Source organism: Apus apus, chromosome 10 (assembly GCF_020740795.1).
Source record: "Apus apus isolate bApuApu2 chromosome 10, bApuApu2.pri.cur, whole genome shotgun sequence".
Taxonomy (NCBI): Eukaryota; Metazoa; Chordata; class Aves; order Apodiformes; family Apodidae; genus Apus; species Apus apus.
The window spans coordinates 3,334,862-3,360,736 of NC_067291.1; the positions used below are offsets into that span (position 1 = coordinate 3,334,862).

Sequence of the window (25,875 nt, forward strand, 5' to 3'; positions counted from 1 at the left end):
TAAGACATTCCAACAGAGGAAAAAAGTGGTAAGAAATGTATTGAGTTTTCCATCCCAGAGAGTTTAACTGGTAGTTAAATAAAGTTCTGGCTTGCCCTTCGCAGCACTGTGCTTGTCTCAGAGGCCTTGTGCAGAAATGGTGACAGTTGACAGCTGTTGTTCCCTTAATAAGATTAAAGTAAAGAAATTAGTTGTGCTGTCTTTAGTCTGCCATTTAACACTGCTAACCACCTGGGGACAGCTTCTGTGCTGACACTTCCCATTTTGAATTAAAAAACAAATTGTGGAACTGAATCATAGTCCAGAGCGTGCCATGATTAGAATGTACTTAGATGAACCATAGTTAGCAAGCTTATGTTATCAATTAAAAGAACCCTCTGTATTGTTGTGAAAAATTAATTTGACATCCCTTTGCTTACACCACTTTCTGAAATGTATTATTTGGGTCTCTGAAATGCAAGTACTTTTTCTGACATGAGATTCAGTTGGGAAAGAAAAAAACATGACACATTATTACCGTGGAATTTGTTCTGTGAACAAAATGGGAAGTTTTTGTGTTTTCAAATGTAAAATAAATGATCCTGTTAGGAATTAGAAATTCCTATACAATATCAAATACATTATTGCAGTGGATTAACTAAATCACATTAGAAACTCTGAAATGCTATCAAAATTATCAGTTAACCTACCACATTCATATTGTACTCTTCAGGTAAATAATAATGCTTATATTTAAAGAGAATTGATCTTTATTTTAGAATAGCTAATAAAATGACTGATGCTGATTTAAAGCATATTCTTCTTAACTGAAAATAGAAACTACCAATATAGCTGTGTATCTCTCTATCCCTGTAAACACACCTACATGGGGGAATAATCTTCCATGAAAAGTAAAAGCAGATGCCTAATGAAGATTTTTTCAGTGTTACTGATGAAAGTGAAATAAATACCTTTATGTAGTCAGGATAGAAAAAAGAATCCTGTTGGAAGGCAGGTTTTAAAAAATGTGCATGAAGCATGCTACTTGAATTTTGTAAAGATGTTTTCCTTGTAGGGTAAAAATATGGTGAAATAGGTCAAAATTAACCTGCCTTTGATCAATAAATAATGCATTAATGTTGTTTTCATATCATGTGAACTGCAGATTGAAACTGATTTAATTAGGCAGTAGAGTACAATTAATTACCAGTACAATAAAATTAATATAACTGGTAAGGTGGTGATACTCAGAATATTAACAAAGGTGTAACTGCTCTTTATATGTTAACAGAACAAAACCAAGGAACCTAACACTGCTTTTTTAAACTTCAGAATTATTTCTCCAGCTGAAGAAAAGACAATTCAGTATACAAATGAAAACAGTTGTACTCTAAATATTCTGGCCTGTGAGCGTTCTTGGCTTGAGAAACACAATGTATGTGCATAAGGTGCTTCCATGTCTGCTCTGTGGAGCTGTGCTCAGTAGCTGGATGCACGACAATGAACACAACAATTGCTAAGCAGCCTTCCTTGCTATGTAAATAACCTTGTTGATTCAAAAAATATTTTAGGAGAAAAATAAAGCATAAAACTCAACTCTCTCTTGATAAGTACGTTGAACTAGTCTACAGCTTGTTATGTTAAATACCAGCTTTGATGATTTCTGTATAATTTGTTTGTTGCAGTTCCACTCTTGTATGACCTTTTGACAGTCCTCCCAATTTATTTTCTTCTATGGAGTTTATTTGAACTTGGTCACATTTATTCACGTGTTAAAAAACCCCAACAAAGTAAAAGTTGTTTTCCTTTTGGTTTACTTTAGACAAACAATTTTAATTTCTAGCCATCTGTATTTATTATTGTATATATTCATGATGCATTTGTGTTGTGTCTCTGCGTGCATATTTGTATAGTAACAGTGATAGCTTTTGTAGTAAGCCAAGTTCAAGAATTTCTGTTGTGTTTATCCTGGAATACTGTTATCCATGGTCAGATCTGTCTTCTCTATGAGTGTGTTCTATAGGGCTTGTCCCACCTTCCCTGCAAATCCTGGTTTGAGAAAAAAGTTTTAATTGGGGCAAACAGAAAATGCAAATGATTCAAAGAATAATTTAGGCATGTTTTGTACACCTGGAGCTTTCTGTGACTTGTTGTGTTTATGATTTTCTGTTCCTCCATTTCAAACCCATAGATGTGGGTCAGCTGATGCTGTTGCAGTTATACAAATTTTTACTTCTGTTTGGAATCCCAGGTTTAAGAAAATGAGTGTGAATTGCTAAAAGGTTGTTTTGTGATGTGCTTCCATTTCTTTACTTTTGGTTTTCCAAAGACAAACGTAACATTCTTTTCTTTTTCTTTCCTTCTGTTTTTTTAGATCACTCTGCAATACAGTACATGCTTACAGCCTCGCCTGCATTAATTGCACAGAAAACTGCACCTATGTTCTTTTTAGTAATAAGATCACTTTTCTAATGGACTTTTTGATACACCAGTTTACGGTAGGTAAAATAGCTGGTTTAATTTAGGAAATTTTGTATGCTTCACAAACATATTAGAATATTTGGAACATAGGAACACCAGGAGATATATGAGAATAGGTACTCAAAAGACTAAGATGGTCTTGGAAATATTTTGTAACTATATCTACTATATGTCTATACAAATGGATATACTTGCTTCTGCTAATAATTCTGCAAAAGCACATGTACCAGAAACTCTGGTGAGTGAACAGTGTTCTGTCTTTAACATTTTCTGAGGTTTTCTTCTTTAATTCACTCTAAAGTAATATTTAAAGTATAGAAAATTCTGAGTTATCTGTGTGTGTCTTTTGGGAGTGTTTTTTTGTGTTTTGGGAGTATAAGTCAGGCCAGTATGTTGCTGTAGTTTGATTCGCTGAAGTGCTTAAATAGCAGGACTGTTTAACTGCAGAAGTTTTAATTTTCCAATGTTTCATTTAATTTGAAATGTCATTAAATATTTTATTTGAAAACTCATTTTTAATTCATACTGACCTGCTCATCATAAGATATTTAGTCTTGCTTTTCTACTTATAAATTGTGTGTATGTATTTTCATGAGCCAAGCAGTTTGTTAATTGAAAAGTTATGTACATACTTTAAATAATTTAAATGAGGCTGTTAGAATCAACAAGCCATAGGACTGTTGATGAACGCCTTAGATAGTCCAAAAGTCTTTGACACAAAGAAAACCTGAATGCAACCTGTGCATTCTCCTCTAAGTAGCTGCCAGCTTATTGTTCTTTGCCAAATCTATCCAAGAGGATTCCAAGTATTAGATTTCAAACATGCTTAGTGAAAGGTGGGTGTGTTGTGCTGGGCTGGTCACAGTACTGCTGGCGCTCAGCAGAGAGCCAAAGCACAGGCTGCTGGGTAATTACACAAGAGATGAAATCCTTCAGCACTTTACAAGTGACAAGATTCATTCTGATGCCAAACACCTTTCCTTTTCTCGGTGTAGCACTGCGAAAACAGCCTGCACTTTTCCCAAAGAAATACAGTGAGTATTTCTTAGGGAATGTTGCCCACCTAGAGATCAGAGATACTACATAAGAAAAATTGAATACACCTAGATCTGGTTTCAGTCTGTTGCCAAATACCAGCCTTGAATTGCAGCAAAACTGTAATTAAAGCTTAATGTTCCCCATGATCCACAGTGGACTTTTCTTTCCTATGCATAAAGTCTCTTGTGTTCTCTTCGGGCAAAATTGGCCCTTAAACCAGGATATCTTTGTAGCTCCATGAATTACATATTTATGTACAAAAACCCAATTACAGTCTTCCTTTTCTAGCCCTAATTTTTCACTCTTGAAAATACAATCAATGAGATCAAGTTTGAATTTTTCTTTTTTACAAAAAAGAAATGGACAAATGGAAAGCATTTTTTTAAATTGGATCAAGCTCTGAATGCCAAAATGTAAAAGCACAACACTCCAACTAATTTAGCTGACTGCAGTATTCCTAATTTGTGGAGCTGTATGATGCTCCCTATGCCTGTGTTGTGTGCAGTTCCACTTACTCTTGGAAAATAAACCCCAAGTAATACCAGGAGTAATAAATGAAAACATTTATTTGCAAGGTTTTAACAAATTGTTTAACAAGTTTGCCAATATTTCCTGCATACAGAAACAGAACAAATCCAGTTTTCAGAAACCTTTAAATGTGTTATTGAATACAACATGTATAGCCTTACTTCTGACCAACTGAATGTTATTTTTATTTTGGTTTTGTTCATCAAAATCAAGTGCAATGTCAGCTTCACTTTTGCTACAACAGATCTAAGTGTTTTAAAGAATAAAATTTAAAACAGTCACTTCTCATTGGTGAGAAAATGTTCATTTTTCTTTACACAGGTGTAACATTTTTCTCCTCAAAGTATTACGTGAAGACTTATTTTTATATATATATTATTGTATTATTGTTGTTGTTGTTATTATTATTATTATTATTATTATTATTATTATTATTATTATTATTATTATTATTATTATTATTATTATTATTTTATTTTTATTTTTATTTCCTCCAGTGAAAGCCTGGGTACCAATGGGAAATGGTAGAAAACCAAATGTAATGTCATTCTTATTTTTGTGACATCAAACCTGCCCAAGTTAATTATTAAAAGTGTCCTGTTTAGACCTTCCTTTATCTCATAGCTAAGCAGACTGGTAGGAAACATTCTCTAGACTTTACTTAGCATTTTACTTTTCTTAGCCTCCTGAGCTCAGGTAATGCCTGAGCTGGTGTCTGTTGAGGTCTCCTGATGCCAGTGGTTAATGGATCAGACCTTCCCACCTGCATTCATAGATGTCCTGTGCTGATACTGTGACTTCGTTTATGTACAGACTGATAGCTCTGCTCTTCTTTGTCTCCTGTGCCTAGGAGATAATTGTGAAATAATGAAAACTTTTCTAATTTTCTAATTGCTATATTTTGGAAGATTTCACACCGAGAGAAACAAGTAACTGCACGGACCTATAAGTATATAAGGATAGTTTTGGTTTTTCTAGTCAAGTGACAGCTGTCATGCACTATTCTGCAAAGATATCTGAAAAAAGCCATATATATAAACCACACAAATCTGTGCCTGCATTTGTAAATGATTGCAACTGTTTAGAAAACAGATTAGGGTTTGCATTTTGTTGTGGTTTTTTTTAATCTGAACTTTTTATTATTTCATTATAAGAAAAGCATGTCAGTTTGTTTTCTAACTATATGTTCTCAGATAGACCAAAAGGAAATTTCAGTAACAAGCTGGAGAAGATCACCTTGTCCAGTAAAAATTCTTAGAAGATTTTGTTCATTCATTCAGATCTTTCCCATCACAGCCTACCTGCTGTTACCAGTTAACGCATAATGCAGATCAATACTCATTAAGAGTTAGAACTTGAGGCTGTGAAGGATTATGCTTTCTATAAGACAAATAAAAACATAAATGATTTTTCAGTGTCAGAGCTCTATGTTGCTAATTGGAAACTCTAATTTTTTTTTGTTAGGACGAAAACAAATGTGCTCTGATATGCAGAGGCACTTTTGGTGACATGAGACAGAATGGAATAACATTTTCAGCTCTATAAAATTTGTGCCTAAGTGCTTTACTGGACTGGGGCCATATTGTTCAGCATCTTGGAGCATTAAGTCCTAGATATCGGGCAGAGCTGGAGAGCTAATGGCAGCTCAGCACAAGCAAAGGGAATCCCTGCGCAAAGGGGTTTCTCTGCTGAAGGGCTGAACAGTTGTATGGAGACTGCACCAGGGCTGCAGGGCAGGTTATCAGAGTGTTCTGCTTCAAAACCTGATTTAAAGAGAGTAGGAGTCTTGATTAGGCCCAGCATAGGCAGCCATCATAAATGCTAAATTAGCACTGAGATCTTGGATGTGTCAAAGAGTAGAACAATGGTTACATTTTCCCTGATTTTCCTTTGTAATATAAAATTTTTTTACCCCTAGATTTGTGTCAGTTAAACTGTTAAACCTGACCTATTAAAATGGGGGAAGTTTTAACATTTCCTCATCCAAAGCCTGTATTCAACAAACCAGTTTCTCTGATTATCATTTACTCCCTCTATAATCAACACAAAGAAACCAGAGCTTGAAAGCTTTCATAATTACACTATTAAATCTTAAGATTTCTTACCCGCTTGCTTGATACAATAATCAACAAGCGAAGTAATACATCACTTTTGTAAGCACCCCAATTAATTTTGAACATAAATCTCAGCATATTTTCACACTGTCCCATTAATTACTTCTTCAGTAAAAGAGCCCATCTTTTGTCACTCACTCAAGTTCATATAAGTGGAAAATATTAAAGGTAGGAATTACGTTCAAATTTACCGTGTTTTTTAAAAACAGTTTCCTTCTGTCTTCTCTTTGACTTACACAGTATCAAACCCACATTTGTTCTCCCTTTATACTAATTAACACACACAGACACTTTTACCAAAAGTGAAATGTCAAAAATCAGCTCTGGAATACATTACTCTATTAGGAGTGGCACATCTATTTATTTTACAAATTAGGAAGAACAGTTGTATATTAATCTTGTGTATCTAAGAGCTACATATTTAGCAAATACGTTTCTTACGTGTACATTCAAGTAGAAAACAAAACCAGACATTATCTGTTTATAGTCCTGTTCGTTATGGCTGATGGAAGGCTCTACTGCAAAATATGAGTAAATCTTTTCAGAAACAAGCTATATATCATTTTTTATCTTAGGTGAAAAAGCAGTGAATGGCGTTTGTTAGCAATTTTTAAAAGCTGGTGTTCCTGCTACAAAGTCTCTGCATTTACATTGATTTTTATGTTGCAAGGTTTAATCCATCGGTTTCAGAAGGCAATTAGAATCATTAGGCGTGAATGATTTTAGTCAACAGAAGTTACTGGAGCAACATAATATTGTTTTTTCTATTGAACTTGAATAAGCAGCTGAAGACTTCTCACTTGCTGTCTTGGCTCCTCACCAGCAGCAGACTATTGCCGTGAGTTTTAAGTACTGACCCGAGGCTCAGAGCTAATGAATAATAAAGAAATGCGCATGTCGTTCTTTGTCACCAAGTGTTACCAAATCCCTCTTGATACCTATACAGGCAGGAACGGTTTGCTGTGGCCTCCCTTCCTTTACCAAGTGTAAGTGATTTTAACCTGGAAGGAAAATAAAATTTCAGCTGCTATTGATCACTAATGGCAGTGTTGAAAGCCTCAAGCTGTCACATAAAAGTGCCCCTGCAGGGGTCTGCTGCTCCGTGGAGCCCAGTGAATGTACCTGGGAACCCCACGTCCTGATTGATGTGTCTGTGCTGCCAGTGCTCTGCCTGGAGAACTGCAGGTCTTCCACACACTGCACTCACTGTTGGATCATAATAGGGCAGGATTTCAGCTGGTTTAAATTACCTTGGGCTGCAGGGGGAAAAAAAAAAAAAAAAAATATATATATATATATATATATTTTCCATGAGGATTTCCTTCCAGATCTGTATCCTGCCTATAGATTTGTCTTCAGATGTACGTGTTGTATGTCTGAGCTTCACTGCCTTTTTAGGGGTGGGCTCTAGTTTAATGATTTAGAAAAACTGGATTTTGTTCCTCAGAGTTCTGTTCAGAGGGAGGTGCAGGTTGTGCTTCTGATGTGATTGACAAGTGCCTCACATCTGATGGACAAGGGCAGTGGTCCTCTGGTGATGTTTTATATTGAGATGTTAGGCGTTTTCATGGGACGTGTTTCCGTTTGTACTTAATAGTTAAAATATGGACGTATCCATAAAAGTGCTCAGTCTTTCTCCACACCTCATTTGAGATTTGTGGGTGGAAAGCATTTCCTATTGTATCTTTTAGAACTGTATTATTCACATCATCCATTACAATGTTCCAGTATGTCAGGTTATGCCCTAGAATTTCTGCAATGTTTCTGTCTTGTCAGATAGTTCCTTAGTTGTTGTTTGGGGTTGTTTGACTTTGGGGGAGGAGAGTTGGATTTCTCTATCAGTTCTGGTCAGGATAGGGATTTTTTATGTCTCCCTCCCTGCCTGGCAGAAATTTCTACTTCAACTGCCTTTCAATTTTTACAAAATTTACTCAGTTTTTGTAGACTTTGGAAGACTTAAAAGTATTCTTTCTATTTGAAGAAAGGATGGATAAGAGAAATGTAAATCAAAGAAAGTTTCAGAGCCTTGCCTTAAGTGTCATCCTGTCTTTGAGGAGCACTTAGCTCTTTGAAATACCGAGCTACTTTGGGTTAGCTTTAGTAATGAGCTGTTCTGACACTTGCTAGAATTCTCTGGCAGGCTTTGGCAGATGTGAAGAACCACTGTAGTTCACCTGTCTCAATCCAGTGGAGGTTGCCCTCTCACTGGCCTAAAGCAGCTGTGTATTACCTTCTGTTTACCTAAGCAGGTAAGTAACTGGTTCTGAATTCAGTTATTATGCAGAAGCTCAGCAGGACAACTGAATATCTCCTTGTAGACTGGAAAAATGTTATATTCCCCAGTGTCCTTTGCCATTGTTACCAGCTGGCAGCTCCTATGGGTTGTCTGTATCTACTGCTCTGACACTTCAGTGTGCTCCTTCCTAAAGCGCAAACTAGTACTGTCCCCAGACACAACTGGTTTTTTTTCATAGTTATGGCTTGAGTTTTATAGCAATCAATCTTGCTTTTTTTGGTAAAAATTTCTGTATTTTTTCTAATGTTGTAATTCCACAAAATACTTTGGAAGGATGCTTATCTCAGAATAATATTGTAATTCTTTGTTTATTTGCTGTGAAGGTGAAAATCCATCAGGGATTAGATCTCATTGCAAAGATCATTCCTGTTGCCTGCAAAGTGTATTTTTCTGTGAAGAGCCGCCGTTGGACCTGCCTTGTCACAAGAACCATTGCCTTTCAACCTACTCACTGTTGTAAAAGTGTTTGTTTAGGACTCAAACTGTTGAGTAGCCTTCTGACTGTATGCTGTGTTTTCCCAAAGTCAAGTGGGGGGTTACCATGCAACAGTAAATACTATTCCTTCCACAGAAAGTACCTCTCTTTTCTCTGTATTACTGAATACTTGGTGTATCCTAGACATTTTATGTCTTCAGGGTAGTGCAGTGAGTAGTCAAAATGAACAACCTCAGTAGTTGATTTATTTGCAGTCAAGTTTAAAAAAAAACAATTTATTTTTTGCTAGTGACTCATCAAAAATCTTGGGTATGCAGAAGAACACCACAGTCATACTAATGAAATACTCTGCTGTTATAAGGCTTCCTTCAGTTCTCATACGCTAAGCACCATTTTGACTTGATTTATTGTGTTTCAGCTTCTGCATAAGGGCTAAAGACCTTTCTTGCAGTGGAAATGCTTGAATATCCATCAGCACTGCTAGAATACATTGGTTATTATTCTTTTTGGTGTTCTCAAATGCAACTTCCTCAGTGTTTCTCTACAAACTGATTATTTTTACTGAATTGTGGTTTTCTTTTTTCTCTTTACTTAGGTTAGTGTTCCAGATGACCATAATGCTACTTCAGGCAGGAGTGTAAATAAGCAGGTATTTGAGGGTTTAACAACAGGACTTCTGAGGATAACTGCTGTGATTTTCCGATGTCTAATCACCAGCTTCCCAGATGGAAACAGCCAGTCAGCTGCACTGAAGATATTACAGGAAGTGAAAAGTAAATCCTCACAAGTGGAAGCCTTCAACAGCAGAGTTCAAGACCTGATCAGGTTAAAAATAATGAAATTTCTCTAAGCCTTCTTTACTACAGAGAAAGAAAATAGCGATGATTTAAGAAAGGAACAAACTGCTTTAACTCGTAACAGTAAAAGTAGTTTGTGTGTGTAGTCAGAAGACTACTGAAATGCTGTAATCTCAAACAAAAATGTTCTTGAAAAAGCTGCAGATACAGAAAACCAATTTTGGACCTTGTTTTTGTGTATTTTCCATGGGTTCCATCTCCTAATTACCTAGGAGTCAGCTTCCACATTTTCATTGCTTCCTCTCAGTTCTCCACGCCAGCTGTGTGTGACCAGCACCCCTGTGGTCCTGCCTATCACACATGCATTCATATAAGCTTCCCATAAAATATATAATTCTTCTTATAAAGATTACCAAATAATTCCTATAATCTGATTTCAACTATTATAATGCAGCTATATTTTAATAGCAATTTTGTTTTCAAAGTATATTTCTGGAGCAAAATTTCAATCGAAATAACTCAGTGAGTTTTAACAATAGAGTAAAAGATAATACCTTGTTTTGCTCATTTTTACTTGAAACTTTCTAAGTCTTTGGTAAAAACACTTGTGCCTGAATATATATATTAAAATATATATTTATATAATTTATATAAAACTAATGCATATCCAGCAATATGTTAGACCTGCTAAAGATGTATATTTTCACTAGTAAATTATATACTTACTCATCAGCACATCTTCAGCTCTTTGAAGAGATGAAATTCTGCTGCTGGAAATGTGCCACAGTGAGCATCTTCAGACATTTCCAAGTCTGGTCTGATGCTGATAGATACAAAAAAGACAGCTGGAGGAGGAAAGCAAAACAAATAGTTGTCATAGATACCAGTGACCTCTAAAACTGTATTGTTCTCATGTAACGTGCCTTCTCCCCAAACAGGTTTTGAAAGAGTGTGAAATTTCAGGATGCTGTATTCTCTCTGTTTATGAATGGGAGGGTGGGAGGTCTGCTTATTGGTATTTGTACTGCCCGGACACCTGACACTGACTGGGCCAAGCCCAGGCATACCCTCAAGATAAGAAGATACATGAGAATCCAACTAGGTCCCTCACCTGAGGCACTTTAGGGGATCTGGTTATAAATAGAGAATGAAAGGCACAGTGACAAGGTAATAGTGCATTTAGGACAAAAAGAGGGAGGGCATCTTGAACTAGTCAAAACCAGACAAATTGTATTATTAATGAGAATCTTTCACCTCCAGGTCATTGTATCATATTTCCTGGAGGAGCTGATTAAATGAGAGGTTTAGGAAGATGGGAAGGAAAGAGGAAAGTTGAATTTTTGTGGGGTTTTTTCTATTTGGGGCTATACTAGACCTGATGCATAAACAACAATTATCTACACAGTGTATGGGTATCAAAAGGGTAGCCAAATTACTTGAACTATGCTACCACAGGTAAAAAAGACTGGGAGATGAAGGCAGTAGATGAGAGAGCTTTGATGTTCCATTTGTCTGTATGCTCAGTTCTCCAAAGAAGATGCTTTGTGCATCTTCTCGTTGTCTCTGGTTGCCATTAAATAGTCTCAGTAGGCTGAATAATCCATTTCTTCTCTGCCAAAAGCACAGCTGCTTTGTATCCAGGTGTTGGGTGCAAAGGAAAAGGGACAATGAACTCGCTTTGCAGGTGTCAGACTGTAGTGATGTCCCTAGAGGGAAAAAAAAGAGAATATTGATGAGAATGGTTGTGCCTTTTTGTGACTAATCATCTGTCACTATTAGCTGTATTGTATTTAGTTCTTCCTCTCCCCTCCTGCTTCACAGAGAGATTTCTAGCACTCAGCATTTCACTGTGATGTGTCTGACACCCACCTCTGTTCCTGGAATTACTCTGCTACTGGAGTAGAGCTTGCTTATCACCTGTATGATCAGGTGGATGGCTTAGATCAAAATCTGCAAGAAACTTAATGCTGGTAACCTTTCATGATGCTAAACAGAGCAGACAAACCTACCTGAGCAAGAAGTGTGCAATTAATACCCTTTGTGCATCTAAGTATTTTTAACTGCTATAATTCAGCAGCTTGAAAAATATTTCACACTGCAGTTAGACTTCTTGCTTTATATCCAGTGCATGTTTATGCTTAATTACTTTTCATTACTTCCAAAAGCTTTGTGTCAGCAGGGTAAACTTTGGCAGAAAGTCAGGTTTCTGGCACTGAAGAGAGATTAGTCTTTGACCAGCAACACTGTCTGAAAAATGGAGAGGTTTTCTTCCCTAATCTTAAAAATCCCTGGCTTTTCAAACTTAGACTGTAAGACAGGTGAGGGAATAGTTATTTTTAATAAATGCTTGTACAGCTCCTGTGACAAGCATTATCAATTCAGTGGTATTTGTTTACTAGAATCAATATTATTTAATCATGTTCCATACTTAGTCAAGTAAGGATGGTCCTGACATTATGGAAGCATCCAGCCAATGATGTTCCCATCTCAAAGAGGCAATCTCTGACAAAAGGACTTGAGAAGCAAGTAGACAGAACAGCTAGTAGGGTGGAGTAATCTTGATAACAGCATAGATTGTCAGTGTAAAAACAGTGCATCAGTTGGTGTTGTCTGAAATTATGAACATATGAAATTATGAAATAATTAAAAAGAGGAGTTTTCCATTTAAAAAAAAAAAAATCACTAGCATGGTTTTCTCTGTGTTGAGTTTTGAACCTTTCTGATCCTGATCCTTCTCTGCTGATGGTAGAAGGTTGTTACCTGCACGTTCTTTTAGTCTTTGTTGCATATATTTTCAAAAGGAAAAAAAACCCAACAACTGGGCAGTAGTTCTTATGATATATGGACTACAATAAAAAGTTATCTGGGTAACATCATTGTCTTCTTGAATTAGTGTGTTCTACAAAGTTTATCTCTTCATGTTAAAAAGAGATTGTGCTGTTGCAGAGCTATCAAGATTATTATAAATCATCTAACTATGGCAAAATTCCATTGTCCCTCTAGGAGTATGGTAAAATAAACATTTACACTCATCTTTCTTGTACAGTATAATACAAATTATCCTAAGACAGACAGATCTCTTAACAAAAACTACTGATATTTATAGAGAGCCAGCTCTGAAGTTACTGTGATTTGAATTGTTTTATTTAACCATTTCAGAAAGAGTATATAAGTAATCACCACCTGCATTTTGTACGGTTTCATAGCAGAGAACCAGAATTTAGTTCCTTTGCAAAGTTACCAAAACTGGCATGGGACTATTTTTTTAAAAACCCTTTTTCTTCTATTTCTAGTTACATGGTGAACATAGGATTAATAGACAAGCTGTGTTGCTGTTTCCTCTCCGTTCAAGGCCCTGTTGATGAGAATCCCAAAATTGCATCTTTTCTACAAAATGCCACAGCAATGTTGCATGGAATGTGTCGACTGTGCTTTGCCATCAATGGCAGGTAAGTGCACTTGGCCTGGCACCTCTGAGATGTTTTGCAGGCAGCAGCTGTTGTAACCCTGTACCAACACTACCCTCCTGGCAGTGAGCATTCTGACATGGCTGTTAGAACTGTTCGTAGTCACACAGCAATAACTGGTGAAGAGACAGGGCAGGAAATTCATTCTACTCGCCCTTTCACCAGTGAACTGTAATGAGTTACCTGGCCTGAGTCTTGATTCTTTAAGTCATTTATCAGAATTGCAAACTTTATCTCCTTTACTCATCATTACATTATCACTACTAACTTTAAGCATCAGCCCTAAGGACTTTAAGGGGTATTTTTTTTATCAGCAAAATCAACTCTTAATTGATGTCTCTAGAGCAGCCTAATTCTTTAAAATAGCACTGTTAGTAAGGAAATTATGTTTTCTGTAGAGAAGAATATTACTGGATTTGTTAGAACATTTTCCAGTGCAAAATGTTCATTATCATAACCTAGCCAGGCTTGTGGGGAGTGAGCAAGAGGGAGGTAGGTGTCCAGGAAAAGACAAGGCTGACAGAACTTTACAGTTAATTCCTGAAGAGTGAAATGATGCTAAGGTTGAAAAACTAGTTAATAAAACATAAATAAGAAAAAAAGCCTTAGGTAAGAGTTCTTGCAGGCAACTCAGGGACATAGGCACATGAAAAAAGAACTGCAAGAAATATGAGCCCAAAGAGACCATCCCAACTTAGTGAGATTTCCCTCTTCTGAAAGCTGCCGACTTGGCATTTTATGTTCCAGGACAGCTGCCAAAAGTCATATGCATATTAAAAATAAAATAAAATAAAAAATCATTCCTCTCCTAGTGGAATAATAATAGTTCTAGCTACAAGAGTGAGTAATATAATTTTTGTGATTTCTGAAGCCAGTGCATTATTCACTCAAATAGTAGAGATCTTTGCACCCCAAAATAATACAGCACCATGCAAGTACTTTTTCCAAGAACATGTGTACAGAACAGTAATTTTGAAGGGTTGAATTTTTCTTCAGTGTTGCACCAAAACCTGTCTGATCTCACTGCCTGCACATAACAGCAGTGCTTTGGATTTTATGCAAAGGTGCTGATTGTTCTCAATCTCCAGGTTGGACTGATTGTTCATTTGGGCATGAAAAGAAACGAGAGGAATGAACTTGGAGATTTCAAAACTGTTGTCTTTCACTTTTAGATCAAAAGCTTTGAAGTGACTGATTAGAAGGCCAGGTTAAATTGAACATCTTTCGTCACCTGAGCCCACTCTCATTTAAGAAGTGAATGCAGAGTGTAATTCTGTCAGGTTACAGAAGTCCTTAGTGCTCAAGGTGATTTAAATGGAAAAAGATACTGCCAAACACAGATTAAGGTGGCAGAAACAGAGCTGAAATTTATGGAACGCTTAAATATGTCACAGTACAGTAATACAGATTGTGTGCTACAGCACAAAAGATGGCGTCTCGTGAGCAATACAGATGCCTCTTTCATTCGTGGTAAACAGTAGTAAAAGGCAATGCAGACTAATCAGTCAGAAGCCAGCATTTCTCATTCTCCACACATGCCTGAGCACCAAACATGCTGAATTATACTCTTCTGTACATCAGAGTAACTAACCACTCTGCTGGTAATACTTTTGAAGTTGTTACTGGGAAGAAAAAAGTCCAGCAAGTACTAGCAGTGCTCTGACACTGCAGCATCAAAAGAAGTTTAACCAAATTATCAGGCTTAGACCATTGTTGCAAGAGCAGTTTTGAACTGTTCTTTTGATATATCCTCCTATCTAGAATGTTCCCAGGTTGGGAACTTCTTTATGCTTCTCAGTGGTGATCATGTGGGACACAAAATTAATGTGCTTTTTTCTGAAAGAACTACTTCAGGCTGTTATTTTTCATATAAAAAGTTGTCATTCCATCTTAAATGCATTAGAGTATTTTTACATCATACTGTGTGCAGATCTTAGCATGCTGTGCCACAGGGTGGCATGGTAGGGACCTGATAGGACAGTAGTTGCTGGGTGGCTGACACACCAGGATGTCCTCAGGGCTCTCATCCATGGTGCCTGCAACAATTAAATGCTTTAGGAGCTAGAAACAGCAAGTGCTGCCTGGTCCTCCTCTGCTTTCAGACAGCACCAGGCTGTTAGGAACTTCACTGCAGCTTTAAGCTGTGATAGCCCCAGAAGGCCAAAGTTAAACTCAGGTTTTAAATAACTAAGAGATCCTGTCCTGTGAGTACAGAGTATGTTAGGCCATTCTGGAGCTCAACTGCAGGAAGAGCTATCAATCCAAGCTTTCCTTTCTTCCTCACATGAACACTTCATAAAGCTCCCAGATTTAGCAGAATGTTGCTAATCCAAGGTCTGAATTGATACTTGATGTTTATTTGGACAGTTACTTCATAGAAAACAAGGTTCTAGGCTGGGAAGAGATTTCAGTCAAGTACCTACTTGCACATACCATTGCATCAGGGAAGATGTCACAACAATAATATTTACTGCAAATTACCCTCAAACTGTATAATGTATGTATGTCAGCATTGTGTATTAAATGAGATATATGGTTGATATAATGTAGCTGATAAAATTTTAAAACATTAACTAATATACTTTTTTTATTCCCATGGTAGATTTAGGAAAAGAAGTCCAGAACCACAGTTAGATACAATAAAGGAAGGTCTTGCTAATGTAGAAACATAAATTGGAGGATTCTCAATTTTAACATCATAAAAAGTTACTGAAATGAGGGAATCCATTCTGAACATATGTTAATTATATCTTATTACAAGAGACGGATTTTCTTTTCATTAATGGTCAGGGTTTTTTAAAAGATTTAACTTTTATATTGATCTTAATTCTCAAATGATCATTTTTGGTACTGGCCAATAAATGCTAGATTGATTATTTTAATGGAGGTTTTGCTGTGGATGTCATAGCACATTTTCCAAACACTGTGTAATATGTGTAAAAGATCATTTGTTGAAAACATTAGTAACCTGTAAAGCCATGTGAACATTGTTTTGATAATTTTTGTACCCTCACCTGTTACACAGTGAGAACCAGTGAGGGTGATTTGAGACCTCCAACAAGAAGTCCCCATTTTACTTTTGCTCTGTTGCGTCCATTGACAACAACGGAAAAACTCATTTCTCCAGAATGAGTTTTTTAAAAGTGTGAAAGCTGAAAACAGGGCATTGTCCCTTATTGTATGTAATGAGAATTCATAAAATGCAGCACATCTGAATATTACCCTGTCTCCTTTTGCTCAGCAAAAGATGAACCTGAAATTTGATACTTAGGCTTGAAGATTGTGCCCATGATAATGCTTAACTGTTTTTTGCTTAGGTAACTGCAGCCAGAATTGAAAACAGAGACATTTTTATTAACCTAAAATAAAGCAGAATATTAAATAGACTTTATATAGAATAGCAGTGGTTTATGTAGCCATATAAATGTCTTGCAATTTGTGTCCAATTCAGATGTCCAGTAGCAATGTTCAGGATGACAGCCTTGTTTTCCAGAGTTTATTATGGTAACTATGAGAGATATAAAGCCTATTTTGGGCCCTTGGGTCCTGAATATACATGTGGAACATGCTTGGCTTGTCAACACAAGATAGAAAACAATGAGCAGGCATGGAATGCAAGGAGCATTAATAAAAACATGCCCTAGCTCACCCTTCCCTAAAAGCAGGAGTGAACAGTAAGTAAAAAAATATATGGCAAGTTGCTTATGTTCCTATCTTTTCCTGTACTGCCTAGTGTGCATCAAATCTTTATCCCTTTTTTCCCTGTAAGTCTCTGGAACTAAGATTCCTGTCCAAGAAGGTTAGTTGTTACTCTCTGGAGGACTGTTTTTATGTCTTATTTCACTTTTGCTCCTTAATATGAATGAAAAAATTCATATTAACCACAGAGTTAGTGCAAGCAGCTGGATGAAACTGTCAGCAGTGGTGCAGTCTGAGGGTTAATCACCAAGGGAGAATGTTCTCCCTAAGAGCAGTGCAATGGGCTAGCAGTAACACAGGCACAAGGAGGAAAGGGAGTTGTGCAGATGATGAATGTTGCAAAGAATAGTCCTTCCAATCGTGTAGCTTCTTGGGACATCAACTTTTTCAAAAAGTTGCTGTTTTCTTGATGTAAGAAATGTGTGCAAGCTCCCTTGTTCATCTAGGGAAAAGCATGTCATAGCAGTACAGTAGCTGAATTGTTCATGCTCTAAGTTATCTCAAAACAGTAGTGGAATACATATAAATCTGTGTCAACAGCTAATGAAGTTGTGGATTACAGACTGCAGTGGTGGAAAGCTGCAGATATAAAGGATTTGATCCAGGAAAATAGTGACTGTCAAGTCACAGATAGGCAAGGAAGTAGGCTGGTCTGGTTTCAGTTTTATTACAGTAATTAAGATAATGTCTGTTTTGGCTGCTGAATGGGGAATGAGATGTAAGCCTGCTTGAACAGTGGGTGTGCTTCTCACCACTTCCAATGGACAGCAGGTCCAGCAAAGACTGTAAACAAATTAAAGCTTGTTCTTGAAATTACTAAAAGGTTTCAGATCATCACTTACTGTGATTCCTAGCTTGACAGTATGAATTATAACAAGGTCTGACAGGTGCTAAATACTTCTTTATACTTTTATTATTATTTTGCCTCTTTATTTTGACATCTCTTTCTAAATAAAATAATTTAGAAGCAAAACTGCAGTTTTAAAATCCTAATAATAATAAAAAAAACTCAGATTATATTCTAAACCTTTTGAAAAGTCGTGTTTCCATTTGGCTGCATGTTTTTAATCAGGAGTATATATTTCAAATATACAAACATTACAATGTATACCCTTAGAGAGGCTTGTCTGCTTGTTAGCTCAGTCAGTTCTTAAAACAATATATTTTCAGATATAAACAGTTTGCTCATATTGAAGCTTGGAGAAATTGTAGTTTTATACTTGTTCTGCAGAGTATGCTGTTTTTCATCAAGTTGTATTGAATTCCTGTTTTTAATACATAGTGGTGTATTTTAAGCAAAGAAGTACCACTGGTTAGTATCTTTCTTTCCTGGAAGGATATAACCACGTTTCTTAATTCTTAAACCTTTTTTTTAAGTCATAAAACCCATACTAGGTCCTGAGACTCCCATGATGGCAGAAGCTGACAATCATAATGGCAGCCCACAAAGAAAATTCCCTGCATTTCATTAAACTTTTTGTGTAAAATCCTGCATGTTTTTTGACCATAATACAAGTATTTGCCTGTTTTTCTGTGTTAAGTAGAGGGACTTGGTAAAGTTTGAAAGCCTGTCTGTTTTCCCAGCTATACACATCTTGCTTTTCTTCAGTGATTAATTGAAGGGTGTTTGTCCCTACTGATTATTTTACTTTGGCAGCTGTTAACAGAGACAGGGAGGAAGTTTCTTGAAATAGGAGTATTAAAAGGAGCTACATCCATGGAATCTCCTCTTTAACATCAGTTAGGTAAAACCTAGGTTCCCTGTCATCTTCTGATTTTATTATTTTTATGGGTTTTTACTTCAGTCTGTGTCCTGGTGGTTAGCTCTGAATTTTCCCTGAATTTACCTTTGAGGTAGACTAAAAATCTACTACCTGTATGAAATCCACTGTTGTGGTCAAGTCCAGACTTGACCAAAATCACTCAAAGCAGCATACGTTCGGACTGTATTTTCCAACATCTCAAATACATATTTTTTTTTTACTTTAAAGCCCACAACCAGTATGAATAATGTCTTTTACCTTTTTATTGTAAACATTTAGGCTTCAAGTGATTATAATTGACAGTTAAAACCAACAGGAGCCAGTGGCCTGTTCGTATTAACTGTACTACAGGCAACTTCAAAACCAAATGTTTTTAACAGTTCCTTCGATCCACCAAACCCAGTAGACAGATTTTTTTAATTATTATTTTTAACAGCTTTGTCCTACGGTGTAACTCCAACATTTCTGGTCTTTTGCATTTTGAGTGATTTTACAATTGACTTTTTTATGTGTATTTTGATTCATTCACTGCTCCAGAGCAGCACAAAATGGTAAAATGATTTCATCCAGCAGTGTAAGCTTTTTCATATGGAATTGTTTAAAAGTAATGATGGAGTGAGAGTTGAAAGCAAGTTAACTTTAACCTTTGGTAAAATTGGTCAGTCTTCTCATGGCATATAGTCACCAAACATCCTGTGAGGTATCATATGCAGTAATTAATTTGGGGTTATCATTTGACCATGACTGGTTTTTTTTTCTGTTTTGTACTGTTGAAAAAGCTAAGATTGAAATTAAGGAGTACTAGTTGGCAAAAGGAGCTGTGCTCTCATGTGATTGTGTGGAAATAAACATTTGAGGTACTTGAGTGTAGTTAAGTGACAGCACATTTTGGCTACTGCATGCTGCAAAATAAAAAACTGCACATAAGAAGCTATTTTAAAGTAAGGAGTACTAGGGAGTCCACAGATGCACAACCCAAGGTTGTAGAAATGCAGAGATGATCCCTGAGCCATGAGCCTCCTTTTGCAGCCATCCTGGTTTGTTCCTCCCTTGCAGGCAGGTTCACGTGCCAACACGAAGTTATGCAGCAGGAATCTGCATAAAAGCACAGCTGGCAAGGCCAGGTGATGGCTCAGGATGTGTCTCTGCTGACTCCCTTCAAACACACTCACTTAAAGACCACAGAGCTTCAAAATGAAGATTCTGGGCACGGATTCCAGGTGTAGGGAAAGGGAAGTAATGCCATAAAATATTGTGTACCATAGCCCCACCCAAACACACTTAGAGGTCTATATTTTTTCCATGTTTTTTACTCTTTATGGTCTAAACTACTTTCAAGCAGTTCCCTGTCCTTCTTGAACTGAGGGGCCCAGAACTGAACACAATATTCCAGCTGCAGCCTCACCAAGGCAGAATAGAGGGGGAGGAGAACCTCCCTTGACCTACCACTTGACCAGACTTGCTGAGGGCACACTCTGTTCCCTCATCCAGGTCGTTCTAGTCAAGGACCAGCTCCTTACTGGTTCTGGTTAACAGGAATATTCTCATCCTTCTGAGTGTTCAGTCATTTCTGTATGCAGCTGAGGTCTGCAAAGTTATAGATTGACTTAGAAAGTGTTTCCTGTTTCCACTGCTTTCACATTTTCTTTGCCTTTAGTTGTTATAAAAGGGAAAGATACTCTCATCCAATTTGTCCTTTTATAACATTTTCTTATATCACCTGTCATATTTTCCTTCAATTATAAAAAAAGCAATATAGAGAATCCCTCTTCGTTGTTTCTTTTGATATTGACAATTTTTTTTCTTTTCTAAGATGGAAACATAGCTGAGGTAAAGATCAGATATTGATGTGCCATGTTTCCAGTGTTACTGCTCACTTTATCTTAACATTTTAGTGTTTTCTTTGATTGCCAATATAGACTAAATGTATTTCCATAATGTTCAGGTGCATTCAGCCCCTTCCAGTACCTGAAGGGGTGACAGGAGAGCTGGGGAGGGACTTGTAACTTTTATTTTTCATGAGAGGACAAGAGGTAATGAATTCAAACTGGAAGAGGGGAGATTCAAGTTAGACATTAAGAGGAAATTATTTAATGTGAAGGTGATGAGACACTTGAACAGGTTGCCCAGGGAAGCTGTGGAAGCCCCATCCCTGGCAGTGTTGAAGGGCAGGTTGGATGGGGCTTGGGGCAACCTGGTCTAGTGGGAGGCGTTCCTGCCTATGCAGGGGGGTTGGATCTGGATGATCCTTACGGTCCTTTCCAAACCATTCTATGATTCCATTATTTATGTGATGACTTTGAGTTAGAACTCAGAGTATATAAACTTACTGAATTATTCTGTGTGCTTTGTTTTGTACTTGCCTGCCTTTTACACACTTTCTACCCACCAAAGTAGTGACAATCTTAGCCTTCCTAAGTAGTGACTGTCCTGCAACATCTTCTGGGTGATTAATAATGTGAAAAAACAGGAACAGTACAAATCATGGAGGGATTATGAAAGCTTGAATGTTAGAAGAGAAAGGGCATCCTGATTTATTTGCCTCTCTGTCCTGACCTCCTAGATAGCCAGAAACTTTCCCCATTATTTCACTTGCATACCCAAAAGATACCAAAGAAACCTGGTTTCCCTCTGCACAAGCTGTGCTGAGTTGTCTCGAACATTTCATGCTTATTTTATTGCTCCTGTACAGTCTCCCGTAATAACATCTGACTGAAGTCAGAAGTTGTGTGTTTTGTTAACTGCTCAGCCACTTCATTCTTAAATTCCTGCAGAACTATTTGATTAAGATCAGCTGGTCCTGGTAACTTATTTTGCTACTTAGGTAGGCAGTTTGTTCCAGTGCCTGCAGCCCGTCACTGAGGCAGTGAGGGGCTCCAGGGAGTTCTTCCACCTCTGCTGGCTGCTGTTGCAAGAAAGAGGGGTGGGTGTAGGCTGGTGACCTGAGACAGAGCTTGCATGGAGCCCCTGAAGTGCCGTCAGGCTTCGGACTTTAAAGCTGTCAAATTTCTGCATAGTCTCACTCTGGTATCCTGAACCCATTTTGGGAGCAAAGACACTAGTATGTGGAGAAAGATGTTTAAAGATACAGCTGCACTGCAATGAAAGACAGCACGAGATGGTGCCCAGATTACTGAAAGCCTTTTCTGGAAACGTTGTGGTTTCTTAACACATTAGGCATCAGGTTTATTCCTTTGAAACAGTTTGCTGGTTTTCTAGCACTTGGCTTACTAGAAGTACTGCACCCTGGGCAAGTATTCTCACTGAGTGCTGCTCTCCTTCTCAGATGCCTTAATGTTTTTCTGACAGATCTTGGAACATATTTGACAACACACGTCAGGACCCCACAGGACTAACAGCAGTTCTTCAGGCTACGGATCTGGTTGGAGTCTTGCATATGCTGTACTGTGTTCTTTTCCACGGGACAATTTCTGATCCAAACACAGCAAGTCCCAAGGACAGCTATGCAGCGAACACAATCCAGGTTGCCATTCACAGTTTACGTTTCTTCAACAGTTTTGCTGTTCTTGATCTCCCTGCCTTTCAGGTAATGGATGCTTTAAAAATTTTGCTTAGCGTGAGAAGGGTAATTATTGCATATACTATTTGGACTAAGTTTTGTCTGGAGGATCTTAGTTATTGAAGGAACTTTCAATATTAAATGTTGAGGGGTTTTTTGTGCTTAAAATTGTAGTTATCGCTATTTCCACTGTCTAGCTATGGCAAGTGAATTTAAGCAAAAAGTGACTATTTGAACTGTGGAAAACTCTGAATCCCATCCATTACTTCTTCTATTCAAAAAACCTCACTTTTAGCACAGTATTTTTATATTTAATAAGCCAAACAATGTAAAAAAACCCCTCAAACTGGTCAGAAGCATGAGATAACAGTTTTTCTAGTGGGAAAGAACTTGCTTATATTCTAACCACAGTTTACGTTTGTCAGTGCTTTCAGTGACCACTTGCATTAAGATTTTACAACCAAAACTGAAAAACACTTGATAGCAATTTTTTTTATTGTAGTAAACTTTTATTGGCCAAAATTTGGAAGTTTAACTTTTCATCATTTTTATTCACTAAAGAACTCAAAAAAGATCACGTAGTAGTTTCTTACCTTCTTCTGTGAACAGATTTCTAGTGGAAGTGAATCATTTTGCCATACAAAAAAATAATAAAAATATAAGTGTGTTTCTCAGATAAATTGGCAAAGATGTGTTTTTGATATAAAACACATGTTAAGAAGCATTGCTTTGTGAAGCACATTTAGCTGCATCAATCTCATGCAATTAATCAGAAGAGGTTTCTGATTCACTTATTGTGTGTTTTATATAGAAGTTGCACCACACACTTCAACTGAAATGCATTAAACTCAGCAAGAACTTCGCATGAGTAAAGAATTTAGTGTAAATCTCCTTCAGTTTGTGTTTCTTCACTTTGATTTTTAGTACATTTGGTATTTCTAGTAACAGCAATTTGCAGCTAGTAATGTCCATCCATATAGATGGAGCTGCAGGATCCAGTCCAGTCAGGGTGTGTTTCTCCTGCAGGGCAGTGTATTTACTGAAGTTTGATGTAAAGCAACTCTTACACCGTTACCTCCCATTTCTCTCTGTAAATCAAGGTGTATCAAAGTAGTTCTCTTATACAGTTTGTTCAGTAACTCTTGGTTTGATACTGGATGTTGATTTGTTGCTGTAGATAAAACAGGAGTACACCAGAGAGGAAGAATGGGGGCATTTACTACTTGTAGAGGAGCTCTTGCAGAGTGGGACAGAAGGACTGTCCCACTGGTACCTCAGGGCACAACTATTAATTTTTAAAACATAAGTTTCCACTTACACTGACTGTATTTATCCCCCTACCAACTACTGTTGTATCTGAGCATTTCTAACAAACATCATCTTTCCAAAATCTGTATTACTTTGTTCTACATTAAATGGTGCGAGATAGTAATTACTGCTTGAAGGGGGGTAGGAAACTAATCAGTGGGACTGGCTTCATGCAGCTCATCAATGCAGAGCTCTGCTCAGGAACACCTCTTAGCTGTCTGACTGAATTGTAGGCATAATATTTTTGGTGATGGACAGACACACTTGTGTAGTCTCAGCAGCTATCCCTTTCAGTGTATGAATGTGATTTGTTTCTGTAATGGTAAAAAATCAACACAAGACCTGAGGCAGTTTGCTGTCCGTTCTGACCTCGTTGACTCTAGCAGGCTAGCAAGCAGCAGAGGGAAAAAGCACAGTTTGTGTACTGTCTGATTATGATCTCTAAGGAATAGTTTTATCACGTAGTAGTAGGACTATAGAATAGGTTTTTTGATTAACAGAAGAGATCTGGTACTCTAGATTTTGCGTTAGCACAGATGGCTCCTGGGTATATATTTCATTTAATTTGACAGTCTAAACAATTGAAAGATGGTAGTGAGAAACAGCGCAGGATCTTGAGCTGATATTAATTCTGGCTGAAAAGGAAGCATAGTTTCCTTGAAAAATTAGTTTAACTTTTATACACAAACTCAGGTGCCCTTTGACCTGTTGTTATCAGGGAAGGTTAAACCCAGAGTGCTGGGTCACAGCATGCGTGGACAGCACTGATTAAATAAGGGTGGACCTTGACGTAAAGCAGTAAATAGTGGCTGGATGGTGCATTAAATTTTGAAAATACAGTAACTTACCAGTTGAGGTTCAAGATGAGACCACAGCTGAGTCTGTTCTACTTGTCTAGGATTCCACTTTTGCTGGGTGGATTTGAAGTATATTAAAACTAAACTCCTCTGCAGACTGGGATTTATTATATGTACTTAACACAGGCTACAAGGTATAAAATAAAAAAAACTCTCAAATGAAAGAGATTTTCTCACAGGCCTGTGTTGCTGTTTCATTAGACTTAGTAGGCTGTCATGCTCATTCCTTGTGCTTTAGTTTTCCCCTTTGACCTTGTGTCGTTCTGTCTGTTTGACATGTTTATTAAATAGAGGCTGTAGGCTGCACAGATAAAATCTAATTCTGAATCTCCACGTTACAGCAATTTGCCTACTCTTAAAAAGCATCCCAGGAAGCTTTGCAGCTGAGTGTTCTCTCCTTTTGGATGTTTCAAACTTTTCTTAATGTTTGAAAAGTCATTATTTGTTATTAATCTTTGTAGTCCATTCACAGCACGAGTTATTAATGAGAAATGCATTTTGCTCTTTTGCAGAAATGAAGATGGTTTGGTTTCTTTTGCTTACTACTAAGAAATATTATTAGCATTAAGTTTTCCTGGAATATGTAATGCATGTCAAATGAAATGGTCAACCTAATTCTACACTGAATGTCAACTAAGCAGAATTTTTCCTGTGTCCCTTTAAAATTTGAATTTATTCTTGTAGTCCAGTTGTAAATGATAAATTGCTGAAAAAAGGGAACTGATTCTGTCCTCCTCCAAAGTCACAGCAGCAAAGAACATTGCCTGTACTTTACAATAAAAAATAAAAAAGGTGCTGTTGATGTATATGTAATTCACACAATTTCTATAACCTACTGCTAGCCTGTAATTTCCATTTCTTGGCCTTTTTTTCAGTCTATTGTGGGTGCTGAAGGACTGTCCCTTGCATTCCGGCATATTATCAGCTCTCTGCTGTGGTACTGTTCCCAGCACACCTGTGAAGGATTGCTACATGAAGTCATTATTTGTGTGGGCTATTTTACTGTAAACAACACAGATAACCAGGTAAGGCAAATGCAAAATGGGAGCAGAAGTTATCAGGTGCACAGTTAGTCTCCCAGTTCCCTCAGCCTGTGTGCTGGGGGTGTATTCGGCAGAGCAGAAGTTGACATATGTCCTTTATTTCTGAGTGACTGAACCTGACTCTGGATGTGTAGAAACTGCGTTAAGGTGGCTGCATCTTTGGTACCATTCAGCTGAATACTTCATTTTGTGAAGTTATTTGGGTTTTTTTCTGTATCTGTACTTGTAACACTTGGCTCCGGTTGTTCACCTTTTGAGGTGGGGATTCAGAATGAGGAGCTTCGTCCTCTCAGGTAAGCTGAAGTGTGGAAGTTTTGCAACTTGTCAGCAAAGGTCTAGAGAAAAGCTGTTCGATAATGTTCTTGCAGTTGTCGGCTATACTTATAATATAATATCTTAAAGCTGACAATATTGTCAGAAGTATTTTATGTAATTCTGTATTGTAATATATGATTAAAGATGGAGGAAGGGTCCTGCAGCTTTCCTACCCTGTGCAATCAAATCCCACCCAGGGTCTGGAGCTGACCACGGACAACACTTTTTAATAGG

The 25,875-nt window shown here is 37.3% G+C and overlaps 1 protein-coding gene across 3 annotated transcripts in view; it reads left to right on the top strand.

The window, feature by feature from the left end:
• The window catches only part of SCAPER (S-phase cyclin A associated protein in the ER), a 148,749-nt gene that overhangs the window by 102,912 nt on the left and 19,962 nt on the right, over positions 1–25,875 (top strand). For all 3 annotated transcript variants that reach the window (XM_051628465.1, XM_051628468.1, XM_051628467.1), the window contains exons 25-29: positions 2,354–2,477; positions 9,468–9,697; positions 12,963–13,118; positions 21,908–22,145; positions 25,159–25,308. In XM_051628465.1, coding sequence (XP_051484425.1) covers positions 2,354–2,477; positions 9,468–9,697; positions 12,963–13,118; positions 21,908–22,145; positions 25,159–25,308 — 898 coding nt within the window. The remainder of the gene's footprint in view (positions 1–2,353; positions 2,478–9,467; positions 9,698–12,962; positions 13,119–21,907; positions 22,146–25,158; positions 25,309–25,875) is intronic.